A 13,604-nucleotide genomic window follows, 5' to 3' on the forward strand; every position below is an offset into this window, starting at 1 on the left:
ATGAATATTTATATTATTATATTATTATCTCTTAAATTTTCAATATTTTTTCAAAATTAAATAGCATGAAATATATCCATCAAACATGAATTTCCTGCCAATCCATCTTTTTACGGTCGTAACGTATGTAGATATGTAATAAATTTATTATTCTAAACTATACTATTAGGTAATGTAGTTGGTGGTAAGTTTTCTTTGCGAGCACCCTATATACACATATTTCTTTTAAAGAGTTTTCCTCATTTATTTTCTTTCTTATTACTTACTACAATACTTCTCTCGAAACAACCTGTAGCTAGCTGCTGACAATAATGTTTTTATCACTCATAGAAGAGAATTTTCACTCAACTCAACAGAATTGAACTTTTAAAAAAGCCTTAGAAGGATTATAATTTCCTTCAAACTTTGTTGCATATTAATTGTAAGACTTTTTTTGGCCGCATGCAACATGGTTGTAACCAATATTATGTTTTAGGTTTATTAGCACAACATACACGCACAACATTCTGAAACTCCGAAATCGAAATATACTAAAAATGATAAACACTAGAAAAATATAATATTTCTCTCTGTTGTGTCTGTTTGCTCTCTTTATCTCGAAATATTTAATCCTCTCTGAACGTGCTTGTATATGCATTATTGTATTATATGTGAACACCCTCTTTATTTATTGTGGTGCAATTTCAACCCAATCTTATAAATTGTAAGCTTGTAAAAAAAAAATGCACTCACATTCTCTTACTACGATATCTGTAAATAAAAAACAAGAACTTTTTTATTATTCTACCTCAGACGTAACTGATTCTCTCGCATAAGCTTGCAACTTTCGATGGGTATAGTAGTAGTAGTCGTAGTAGTAGTGGTAGTAGTAGTAGTAGTTGTGCTGTAGTAGTAATATAGTGGTAGTAGTTGCAGCAATAGCAGCAGTAGTGGTAAATTGCTTAAAATAATGCCGATGATGATAATGGTGGCTGGCTAGCTCGCTGGCTGGCTGGCTGGCTGGTTGACTGATGATGGTAGTGGTACGCGGCAATGGTGGTAGCTGATGATGATAATGATGATGATGATGATAACGATGATAATGATAATGATGATGATGACGTCGATTGTAAAAAAGAGAATATAATAGAGAGTTGTTGTTATGTTCTCAGTGTGGCGGTTTTTTACTTATGCAAAATACAAGTAAGAAGTAAAAAACATAAATGTAAAAAAAAAAACAGCTCTAGCTGCAGCAGAAACAGAAACAGAAGCAGCAACAGCAGCTGCAGTCGCGGTAGCAGCAGTAACTCTAGCAGAGAAGCCATGATTGCGGTGCATGTGCATGCATATGTGCATAGCACAGTGATAGTGGTAGGCAAAAATGTGCATTGCTATCGCCTGGTGGATGACGTTTAAGAACAACGTTAACGTAGAGAAGTTGACGTCGATGTACTCATTGTCATCGTGGTTGTTGGATTTTCGTTGTTGTGTGATATAATTTTGCAAATGACTTCGGCAGTCGCATAAACACAACGCATCCGATATGCAACGGAACGCATTTTCGGACGCGGCCCGAGTCGATCCGAGTAGCGTCCGATCGCGTCCACCAATAGTAAATATTGTTTATTAACATACAAAAATACCATACGTTATTAACAATTTGACAACAACACATCAACAACAATTACAACTATTTCTTTTCTGTTTTTTTTTTTTGTTTTTTTTACTTACTATTCAACAACAAAATAGTAACAGCAACAAAATAAATTTGCAATAAATTTCAAAACAAAACGGGAAAAATTAATAATAATTTAAGAAAAAAAAAAAAAGAAAGAAAGAAAGAAAAAACAAAAAAAACAAAAAGAACAACAAATCAGAACAATAACAACAACAAGAGCAGTAAATAATAATAATTGTTTATTTATTTTTTTGTTCTTCAATTTTCTTTTCTATTAAACAAAAAACGTCAACGTTATTGTCTCCTTCAATTACTGGCCCGGGTTGTTAGTTGTAAAGGAAAACACACAACAAATCGAAAAATATTCTCTTGTATAACTTATAATCAAATATGTGTGTGGTGTGCGTGCGTTTGTTTGAATGTGCATGTGTTAGTGTGTGTGTGTGTGTGTGTGTGTGTGTGCGTATATATGCACATATGCATTTGTATGTGAATTGTGTCTTTGTGTTGTTTGTGTTTTGTTTGGTTTTTGTCGTTATTTGTCAAATTTTAACGCGTTTTAACAACATTGGCAACATTTTTTTCGCCGTTATTTTTAGTTCGCAATCGCTGCAACACGCGCTAGCTCGCTCGCTAATCAGCCAGCCAGCCAGGCAGCCAGGCTCGTTTTCCTCATTGCTCATACGCGCGTTCTTATTCTCTACTAATAATAATTCTCGGTTAAACGCCATAACATGAAGACAATAAAGTTGTAATTGTGTGTAAATGCACGCGTTTTACAATCGATCCGTACTTTCAGTTCTATTCGTTTTTCTCTTTTTTTTTTTCGAAAATTCTATTCTTTTTTTTTGCTTTTTTTTTTTACAAAAAAAAATTCTTCAGTCTATTTTGCATTCACACCGTTTGTTTGTGTACTTTGTCGTTAAAGTTTATGTACGTTTTTCAGTTTTAATGAAGCGAAACAAAAATTATTATTAGTTTAAAAAAATATTCATTTTTAATGTATTTGTAAAAAAAAAAAAAAAAAAAAAAAAAAAAAAAAACAAAACCAAAAAAAATTTTTATTATTTATTTTTTTTTTTTTTTTTTTTTTTTACTTTAGAGAGAAGTTGTTAACTTTTATTACACTGTTTACGGCGGTTTTAACGAAAAATGTTCTATTACGTGCAGTTTACTTGTTCGTGTTTTTTGTTTTTTTGTTTTGTTTTTTTTTTTCTTTTTTTTTTTTGACAATTTATGCACAATTAATACGTTTAGTGCGTAGTGCGTGAATGCATTTTTATTGCTGGCAAAGAAACAGGTCGTGCGATTTAATAAACAAGCGGAAGTGTTTTGATATGCAAGGTTTTCCAATGGATAATAAAAAAAAATACGAAAAAGAAAAGTTGGAAAATTATTTTAAAAATAAATTAGAAAACTCAAGAAGTGAAATAAAATAATAATAATAATAATAAAAAATAACAGAAATAAAAACATAATTAAAATATATATTTAAAAAAAAATGTATTTCTAAACTACTTTGTGTTTCCTCCTATCAGCAGCGAATATGAATTATTAAAAATAAAATTTTGTTATAAAAGAATTTTGATATATATATTTGAAATTAACCAAAAAAAAAAATTTTCTTTACAATCATCAAAACAATAATAATAATAATAATAATAAGGCAAAGGATCTTTGCAGTTGATTCCAGGCGAGATATTTCCAAACATATTGGAATTCTCCGCTCATTTTGGAATTTTGTGTAGGCTTCGCCGATAAGATAGAAGAGAAATATTATTTCCTTCTTACAATAGTGCGGAATAATTTTGAAAAAACTTATCGTTTGACATGGGAGAACTTTTTGAAAATTCCTTTTTTTACTTTAGAAAACTTTTAGGCGGAAAAGTTGAAAAATTTAGTTAAAACACTCCTTCTTTCCCCTTTCGTATATTTTATGTCTCCTAGATGATTACAAAGATCTGTTTTTAATTTACTTTTATTGATCTGGTTAGGGGAAGCTGTGTACGCGTAGACAGTGAGTAGCAACATCGTCCATTAATTATGGATTACCTTAAAAGCTGTAAATTTAATTTTTCTCTTTTGCTTTATTTTATATAAATAATTGAAGATAGTTGAAAAGGTTGATCTCCGCCCTAAAACTAAAAATAATTTGTTATTGACTTAGATAGATTTAGAGGTATATTAAAGTTATAATCATAAGCCGGCTCCAGTTCCTATAGATAAGAAAGAAGTGTTTTTTTTTTTATATTCCTTTTGTTGCTATAAAGCATCTCAGACTGTTCCGCATCTCAGACGATCCCGTCTGTCTCTCCATTCGATCAGTTCCCTGTCATCTATAAATTCTGTTGCAGTTTTTTTAATACAAATTTTTAACTTGTAATATGTTTTGTTATGCAATCAAATCGGATTTGAAAAAAATTACCATCCGCCGAAAATCGCGCCTATTTTTTTAATGTAACGTAATGTATTTCTTAAAGAGCATTAGGAGGCTGCAAAAGTGTTGACCATTTTTTCACTTGAAAAAGGCATTTATTGAGAAAATTCGGTGCAAAAATTTTCCATCGTCTTCTACAACATTTTAGCATATTTCTGGCCACATAACAATATCGTGTCGAAGAAACATATATTGATTTGGCAGCGATCCATCCACCGACCCCTTTTTGCAATTCTTTAATTTTGTGGAGCCGCGTATCAGCCAAGCCATGCTTTTTCGATATGAACAAGTGCAAGTAATCTGATATTGGAAGTGGAGACTTCCTTCGTATATTTCCCATTTCTTTATCATTTTTACTTGTAGAAGTTCCTGGACAAAATTTTTGCAATCCCTTAATAGTACAGAACAAATATCGATTTGATATAAAGAATATCTCGATTTATTAAGATCGTCTCAAAGCTGTTCGAAAGGAGGACATTTTTTGAAAAATTAGTTTTTGATTTCTATGTCCGCAAGCTTCCTTGGCTTTTCGCCGAAACTATAAAATCTCTTCAAGTCATTGCATTTTGTGTTCTATGTCCTCAATTTATCGCAGTTTGTCACTGGAAAACGGAAAGCTTTTTAGAATAGTTTCGTTTTTTTAAGTACAACAACCCACAATGTATCGTAATAAAGGAAGTAATAAGGCCGCAAGTACAAAGTACTATTAATTAAAGCATATAGGTGCAGGCTTAGCCGAAATTAAACTTTAATGTGTTTGCACATATTTTCTTGTGATCGAAATGAGTTTTAAAGGTTTTGAAAATGCCCGCTTCAAGAACTTGGAGTTTCAATTCATACAAATGCCTATGGTGTAGATCTAGTTGCACACAATATTCTTTCTTCAAATTCTTAGATTACGCGCCAAGATCGGAAAAAAGCTCTATAGAAATTTTTTCTGCGCGATTACGCCTAGTTTAGCAAAGTATAGAGGAAGTAAAGCAATGCAAGTTTCTTTTTTCTCGCTTCATTTAAAATTCTAAAGCAAACTTAAGAAGTCTTTACATATCAATCTTAAAAATCTTTTAAAAATAATTCGCTTTTTGAAATCGAATATGCTGTCTTTTTATTTGCAGGGCGTCCTTGGCTAATTTGATATCTTAATAAATCGCCAAATTTTTTTAAAAAAATAATAAAAAAAAAAATCTGAAGATTTTTAATTGTAGGGACCATTTGTCAATGGAAGAAAAATGCCTCAATTGTTCCCGCTCGGTATTTCGTTGAATTTGTCGAAAATATTTCAAAATAAATGCTAAACAATTCCGTTAAATCATATCAACATTTTTCTTCGAGATAAGTTGTTCATAATTTATAGTTTTCGTTCAAACAGATTCAGAAAAAATACTTCCAAAGCTGTCTTGAGTCTCTTGTCATGATTGCATTTTTCCTGTAATGATAGCAAAATTTCACAAGAAGGTTGGTCTGAAACTTTTTCTTCGGATATTTGGATTTAAATTTCTTTTTATGAATTTATTGTTTGACTTATAGAGCACAAAAAAATACCTTTTCTTTGCGCAAGACTATCTTTCCTTAGACTGAATGTTTGAAAGATGTATTTAGAGCAAACAATAGATAGAATATTTTACCCTTTATTTTATTACTTAAATGGAAATGGACCTTAAAACATATGGGAGGGATGAAATCTGTAAATCTTATTATAATAATAGGAATAAACAGAGCTAATCTTGCGAAGCTTTCATTCATCAAAAATCCAGTGATCCATACCTTTTCAAGCAGTCGTACCGAAAATTCCCTCTACTCACAATCAGCCTGTTTTCACATGGCCGATCATTGACAAGAAAGGACAACGCCATACAAAGCTTTTATTGACATAATAAAATCAAAAATCTTTCTCTTTCATCTCTCACTGGGAAGCGAACATAATGTTTGGTAACTTACTAACCGTTCCTTTCTTTTTTTTTTATTAAGTGTAATGTTCACGGTATAAAAAAAAATTTTGCCGTTTTCTCTACTAAAGCGATGGCGATGAAGAAATGGGAGAAACAACAATGTTCAAATGTGGCAAATAAACCACAAAAATTTACTTTGTTATGTCATCTTCAATGCTTTATTAAACCTGCACCATATCACTGTCGAAACTTAGAACAATGCCTGGGCGAAGACTAGATCGATTTTTGTAAGATCAAATATGACGGGTTTTTGATATATGAAAATTGGATTGTAAAGCTGAAGCAGAATTCCATCCTCCGTTTGAAACAACTTTCTGAATAGTTAATTAACTGCACATACATTTCTAATTTTAAACAAACAATCTTTCTTCTTATACCGAAGAAAAATGTTTTTTTCCTCTAAAACTATTTCCTTTCGCTTAAATTCTATATTAAATCACATATTTACTGGAAAATTTACCTTAACTGCAGTATACTTACTACTCTCTGTTAATATAATTTTTTTTTTTTTTGTTTATGGCGTCTTTTATCTCTTTTCATTTTTCTCTAAAAGTCTCAAAAAAAAAAAAAAAACGAAGAAAAAAATGCATTAATTTACCCAACGTAGACAGTAAAAAACCCAAAGGCAAAAATTAAAAACAAAAACGAAAAAAACGACAAATTCACGGAGAAAAAACCTTCAACTTTAACAATTTTCAATCAGAAAAATAAAAAAAAATTTGAAAAAATACATCAGAAAAAAAAAAAGCAACGAAAGAACCCTCTTAAATAGAATAGAAAAAAAAGTTTAACCAAAATATTTCTTCTTTTTTTTTTTTTTTGTTTTTTTTTTTTTTTGGATACTTTTTATTCTTTACTTTTCATTTTCATTAATTTTTACGTTCGTACACCTTCTTTATCAGCCATTCCTGTTACTTACTGTCTGCTTATTGTATACACTAAAAAAAACTGCTGCCAGAGAGTTCTTAACTAAACTTTGCCGTCGGGATTTCCGCAAAAAAAAAAAAAAACAAAAAAAAAACAAGAGAAAAAAGAAATTTATATGAATTGTGGATTTAGAATAAAAGAAAGAAAAGTAGTATAAATTGAAGTTAATTTTTATATAAAACCATTGAAGCATTTTACAAAAACAACATATTGAACTATTCGCTAAGAGCGGCATCCGCTTTAGAGCTTCTATTCAACAACCCTGCATCAACTTGAAAATGTTTACTAATTGTTCTCAGATGTTAGCTTACGAATATAAATAATTTAATTTTAATCACTTTTGTAAATTCAAAAAATTTATTGTCGACCTCACCCCAGAAATTGTTGAAGACAAAAAAACTCAAGGAACGTGTTTACTTCTTAACTCGACTAGTAGACTAAAGTTGTTAATGTTCACGTTTTATTTTTGAAATAAAACTGGTTTTCTATGATCATCAAATAATTTGGACTCAGGTCTTCTTTGATACAAAACGCTTCTTCTGTAAAGAAACTATAAGAAACTTTTTAATTGATAACAACAGAAATCTTGAACTCATAAAGGTTTTTGCTAAAAGATAATTAGACCGCGCCTATGTTTTTAGTTAAGTTTTCCAGATCTTTTAGCTGAAAGCTAAATTATTTATTTATAATTATTAGTTCGTCCTTTAATTGATCAGCAACAGAGTAAGAGATTCGTAAGAGAGCTGAAATTGCTTTCTCCTTCCTTTAAAGATTTTCACAAACTAAGTAACGAAATATAAGTTATTCCCACAAATGTTCCGTATTAGAATGAAGAAAGAAAGTTAAAAAAATTTGTAAAAATACCTGCTTAGGAAATCAATAAAATCAAGAAGAAAGAACGATTTAACAAGGTCTAATGGTTTCAGAGATTTTTTAGGTAGCTAGTGTTCAAGTGACAAGCCGTCGATCATGCAGGCACATCAGGACATTTAAACTGCGAAGTTAACAGCGTCTCGCCTGCTTAACTGAGATGCGCCAAAATTTATTTGAAGAAAAGGTTGCTTCGTCTCTTCGCAAAGTTCCCTCGAACACTACCAAGTTACAAAATTAGTGCTAAAAAAAAAAATTGATCCCTTTTTCATTCCATTCCATGAACTAGCAAAAGCGATTTTAATGCAATTATATTAAATGTCAAAAGGGTTCAATTCACTTTAAAAGGAATAATATTGCTAACCGTATGGCAGTTTTGTGTTATTTTTAAAACTTAAAGGATTGGAATCCTTTTGCTTTATGTATAGCATAACTTTTATAAGCTAATGAAATTGCTGAGTTATTCCTTTCATTGAGATTTTGATTTCCAAATTTTTAAATAAATGAATAAAGTTTGAAATGCGTAAAGGGAAAGAGCTTATGACTGCCGCCCATGAACAGCAAAATTTTGCGAGAGTTACCCTTTAATATGCACAAGGGACGAGACGGTAATTTAATTCTATGAAAGATTCATAAAAATTCAATATATATTTTTGATTAAAAGCATAAGACGCAAAAAATCCTTTTTGTTAGAAGGATTTTCTTTTTCTGATTTAATGAAATTATTTTACTAACAAAAACAATAAAATTCAAGATTATTTCTAATATATTTTTTTGATCTGCTTCGCCTTATTGGTCTCATTAAAACATGAGCGGATTTAGTACAAAATGTGTCCAAATATTGAACTTCTTTCTCTTTTTTATATTGACATTACTTCGTATGCCTTTTTTGGAATATTATTTAAAGAATTCGTGGTAGGGGCAAGAAAATGGAAAATAAATTTGTTTGCATTTTTTTTTTTTTTTTTTTTTTGGAAATATTTACTACTTTTTCATAAATGTACATATGTTCCTTCTTTTATTAGTGTTATTACAATTAATTTAGCCAGAGAAATAAATTTAGATAGTAAGGTCTTAAAGCACTGGCGTCTAAGTATATTGGTTTCGTTGCAAACTCTACGCTCATCGAGTTGTTAGTCGAGATCCTTTGCTTACTCGTTCACTCAGACAGATATTTTTTTTTATTTTATGAAAAAGCTAACAACAAATTCAATTTATCCACCAAATTTGAAATGTAGATGCGCACGATGGATTGATATTTAATTTCCCATGTCAGCTGAGTTTAAATAAAATCCATTTCTTAGGACAATTTGCACTATCTTCAATCTTCAATCTTCAATCTATCTTCAATCTAAATTCTAAAGAACATTCGCCGATAACGAGTGCTTAACAACGTCATCTGTCAACAGTATTTGACGATAGTTAGTCTTCTAGTTAGCTTTTACAGAGAGCCTTGTCAATCCAAAAACAAAATTTTCAACTGGCATGCATGTCGAAGCAAAATCGAAAATAGTCTTCCATATTAAAATATTAGATCGGTCTAAATTGTGTCCTTCCACTAGGTTTTCCAGTTGATAGATTTTCTAAAGATTATTAGTGTGCTTTAATGAACTATTTTTTATTTATTTACCGAAAGTTTTTTCAATAGATAGGGACGAATTTATCTAAAAAATTTATCGTTTCATGAATGGATTTTCCTAATAAGGAATGAATGACTTCAATACACTGCTAAGTCGACATATGAATAATTAAAACCTATATTTCTAAAAGTTAGGGGCCGATAATGTAAACTATATACCAAATCCTTGCGCCAAACAACGTAGCGCTCTTGTGGCTTATTCGTATGTACTTTAGCAAAGAGTAAGAATGGAAATTCAATGCTGTCAGTTCATCTGGCTGCGACATTACACTCGCTCGCATATTCATCTGCCAGTTTCGAATAAATACATAATTTCTAAAAAACTATTAGTAAACGATTTATATTTATAAAAACCTCTCGCTCCGGCCACATCGCACATTTCATATCTTACGAAATAATTTTATAAAAATGAAATTAGTTCGATTTCTCCTCACATTGTTATATGGTGTTGACCGTTTTAGATATTTGTCGCAATATTACTGCCCAGATAATTCTAAACTACTAATGACATATAGATTTTAAACGACATTAAGTTGTTAAAGCTTAGCAACTCGATTTAGCATAACCTTCACTTAAATATCTCATTCATAGGCGTGGAATACTTTAACCAAAGTCCCGCTTAAAGTTAACGCATACCAATGAACAAATTTTGCATTTAACAACCATAAGACTCTTTTTCTTTTTGTTTTTTTTTTTTTTTGCAATGCTTAAGGAAAACACAAAGTAGAGAATTATAAAAATAATAATAAAAACAGAAAAAAGCTTAATGAAATAAGAAATTAAAAGGCGGAAAAGAAATTCTTTAACAACGTGTTTTTAACCTAAAAAAAGAAAAACGACAAATTTACGCATAAAATGATAAACATTTCTTTTAATAAGAATTCTTGAAAGAACGTGTTAATGTCTCAGAATGAATACATAAACTTCTATATATATATATATATATGTACATGTGTGTATATATATATGTGTAAATATGTATATATTTATATACATATATATATATTTATATATAAATCTCTAGATTTATATATATATATATATATATATATATATATTAAAATTTTCTTAATTTCAAATCTTTTTTTTAGGTTTTTTTAACTAAATGTAAGAAATTAATAAAAAAAAGAGAGTAGAGAAAATTTTTATTGCCTGGGTTTTTATGTTTGTTAATTTGAAACAAATAAAAAAAATAAAAAAAATTGTGTGTAATTGACAACAACATAATAAAAAGAAGAAAAACGACAACAACAACTAGTGCAATCAATATCTATATATAACTTAACGCATATAAACAATTACTTACATGTGGCATAGACAGGCTATTGAAAAAAAGAAGCGAACAGAAATAAATGAAATTTTTTTAAATTATAATAAAAAAAATTATAATAAAAAAAAAAAGAAATATCACAAAATAATTAAAAAAGTATCACAATTTTGTTACTTTTGAATTGTTTAACACAGGACCTGGAATTAAATCAAGCATTCCCCCGCCCCGTAAGCATATAAACACCTAAATACCACAAATACCAACGAGTTCAACTATAGTAGATAGCACAGAGTATAGACCTGTGTGTGCGCGCGCGGTTTGTTTGTACGTTTGTGTATGCATGTGTGTGTACCGGTCCATACATATATATATATATATATATATATATATATATATAGATTATGTATATATATATATATATATATATATATATAAAGTATGAGTGCTTGTGTGTGCGTGTGCGTGTGTGTGTGTGTGTGAGTATGTGTCTGTGTATATCTCTTAGAGATATATACATCTGACCTTTCTCTTCCTTACTAAAAGCGTTTGAGCGTATGTGTAGTTACAAAATATATATATGTATATATTTATAAATAACACATATCAAAAATAACATTTAAAAAAAAAACAAAAATAACAAAAAAAATATATAATTAATAACAACAAAAAAAGAACAAAAAATCAAAAAAACACACACACATAGCAAACAAAAAACAATAATAACAACATAGCCACCATAACCAACAATTAAACAATAACACGAAAATCCCTACAAATACTGTATATAACCTCAATAGTGATAGCAGTGACTAACAACATCACCGGCAGCAGCTGCAGCAGCAACAGCAACAACTAACTAATGTCTGAAATTATCATTAACGTGAATGTATAACAACATTAAACAAATAGAATACAAGCAAAAATATTAACACAAAAAACAAAGTGTGGCTTTTTTTTTCGCTTTTATTTTTGTGCAAAGAAGAAGGAAAAAAGCGAAGTATAGAGGAAAACGAAATAAAAATTAAAATTGGAAAAAAATTTCGTTTATTATATACTTTGCGTGCCACAATTAACAGCAACACACAGTCTTCTGTAACAATAACATCAAAAGTAGCAACAACATAATCTACAGCAGCAATAATAGTATCAACATCAACCTCAACATCAGCATCATCATCGTCACCATCGTCACCATCGGCAGCAACAGCAACAGTAACCATAATACCACCTTTGGCCATCATTAGCTTTAATATATATATATATATATATATAACGCATAATATATACACACACATTAACCAACGCACACAAACGTATCACTCACTACTACTTTTGCAACAACAATAACAACAACTACTACTACTACTACCACCATCATTACCGCAACCGCTCTTGTGTATGGATGATGTATCTTTTGTTTATTATTATTCGCACAGTATTCTAGACGGGTGTGTGCGTGCGTACGTTTTACGTGTGCTCCCCTTGAAAATAAAAATTGAAAATTGCAAAATTTTCATTTTCCAAGCATTTTAATTTAAAAATAAATATATATATTTATATATATATCTATATACATATATATACATATATATACATATATATACATATATATATATATATATACATATATATACATTTATAGATATATATATATACATATATGTGCGTGCGTGTGGATGAAAATAAAAAAGAAAATAAATAAACCCTTACACCAACACAGCAAACTCTTACTCTAACAAACGTCGATTTGAAGTGTGTGTGTGTGTGTGTGTGTGAGGGGCAAAAGAGTGTCGCTATTTCGTGTATATATATTTGAAACCTCATTCAAGCATCAGCAGTGATACGTGTATGCGTAAAGTCTTTAATATTTACGCATAATATTTTCAACACAACAACAACAACAATAATAATAATTATCAAGTATATGCGTATGTTTCATCAAAATCGTTGCGGAAATAATAAAATATGATGCTATGCACATCAGCGCCTATGAAGCATGTACGTATTAAACAGTATATAAAATTATATATATATGTATACATACATACGCAAACGTTTATTAATACATATAAACATTAAATCTCACTCCTATATATCTACATATATATATACATGTATATATATATATATATACATAAACATATGCATACCTATATAGGCATATATACAGTAGTCAGTGATACATACAAACTTATGTAAATTTTTTATATTTTTATGAAAGGATAAAAAAGGCTGTATATAGGCTTAATTAAAAAATACGGAAAAATTTATAGGGTGTTCTCTTGTGAGTGACAGATGCGTATGCCTACAGATTTGTTTTTTACTTTATGGCGTTAACCGCCATCATACTATTATTTATGTTTTTGTTAAAAACGATTTTCGTCAGAGAGGCGTGTTTTTTTTTTCTGTTTTCTTTATTTATTTATTTTTATTTTTGATGCATTAAACAAACTACAATTTTCATAGTACCTTCTTCGTCCTTATTATTATTATTATTATTATTAGTATTGAAAAATTTAACTTATAAATCATGTTAAGTCGTTAGCTCTACTGCTTGTTTACATCATTCAAACAATATTTTTCACCATTTTTCGAATTTATTTTTATTTTTACATTATATTTTATATCGTGGAAAAAAAAAACTTTTTATAGAAAATAAATTATGTCTCTGCTCATTAAATAAAGTTAGTAAAATGCTATACTTTGGTTGGTTCTGTGATAATATTTGTCCAAATTTATGTGTAAAATTAATTATCATTTAACAGCTTAACATATTAATTATTACAAAAAGTTCAATCATCCATTTTAATGTGAAGGAATAGCCGATATAATCACAAGAATATTTTCGTAAACTG

The 13,604-nt window shown here is 29.4% G+C and overlaps 1 protein-coding gene across 10 annotated transcripts in view; it reads left to right on the plus strand.

Annotated features, from left to right (window-relative positions):
- The window catches only part of LOC119635146 (mushroom body large-type Kenyon cell-specific protein 1), a 125,515-nt gene that overhangs the window by 30,503 nt on the left and 81,408 nt on the right, over nt 1-13,604 (plus strand). The window contains exons 1-3 of one of the 10 annotated variants that reach the window (XM_038029749.1): nt 1,503-1,591; nt 10,571-10,586; nt 12,579-12,747. The exons of 3 other annotated variants lie outside the window; for them this stretch is intronic. In XM_038029749.1, the coding sequence (XP_037885677.1) occupies nt 12,723-12,747 (25 nt within the window). In that variant the 5' untranslated portion in view covers nt 1,503-1,591; nt 10,571-10,586; nt 12,579-12,722. Of the gene's footprint in view, nt 1-1,502; nt 1,592-10,570; nt 10,587-10,683; nt 10,977-11,056; nt 11,074-11,834; nt 11,962-12,003; nt 12,146-12,391; nt 12,748-13,604 lie in introns of those variants that run through there. 6 more of the 10 variants (XM_038029750.1, XM_038029751.1, XM_038029752.1 and 3 more) reach the window with 6 other exon arrangements.

The sequence above is a fragment of the Glossina fuscipes genome, unplaced genomic scaffold (genome assembly GCF_014805625.2).
Source record: "Glossina fuscipes isolate IAEA_lab_2018 unplaced genomic scaffold, Yale_Gfus_2 3, whole genome shotgun sequence".
In the NCBI taxonomy this organism is placed as follows: domain Eukaryota; kingdom Metazoa; phylum Arthropoda; class Insecta; order Diptera; family Glossinidae; genus Glossina; species Glossina fuscipes.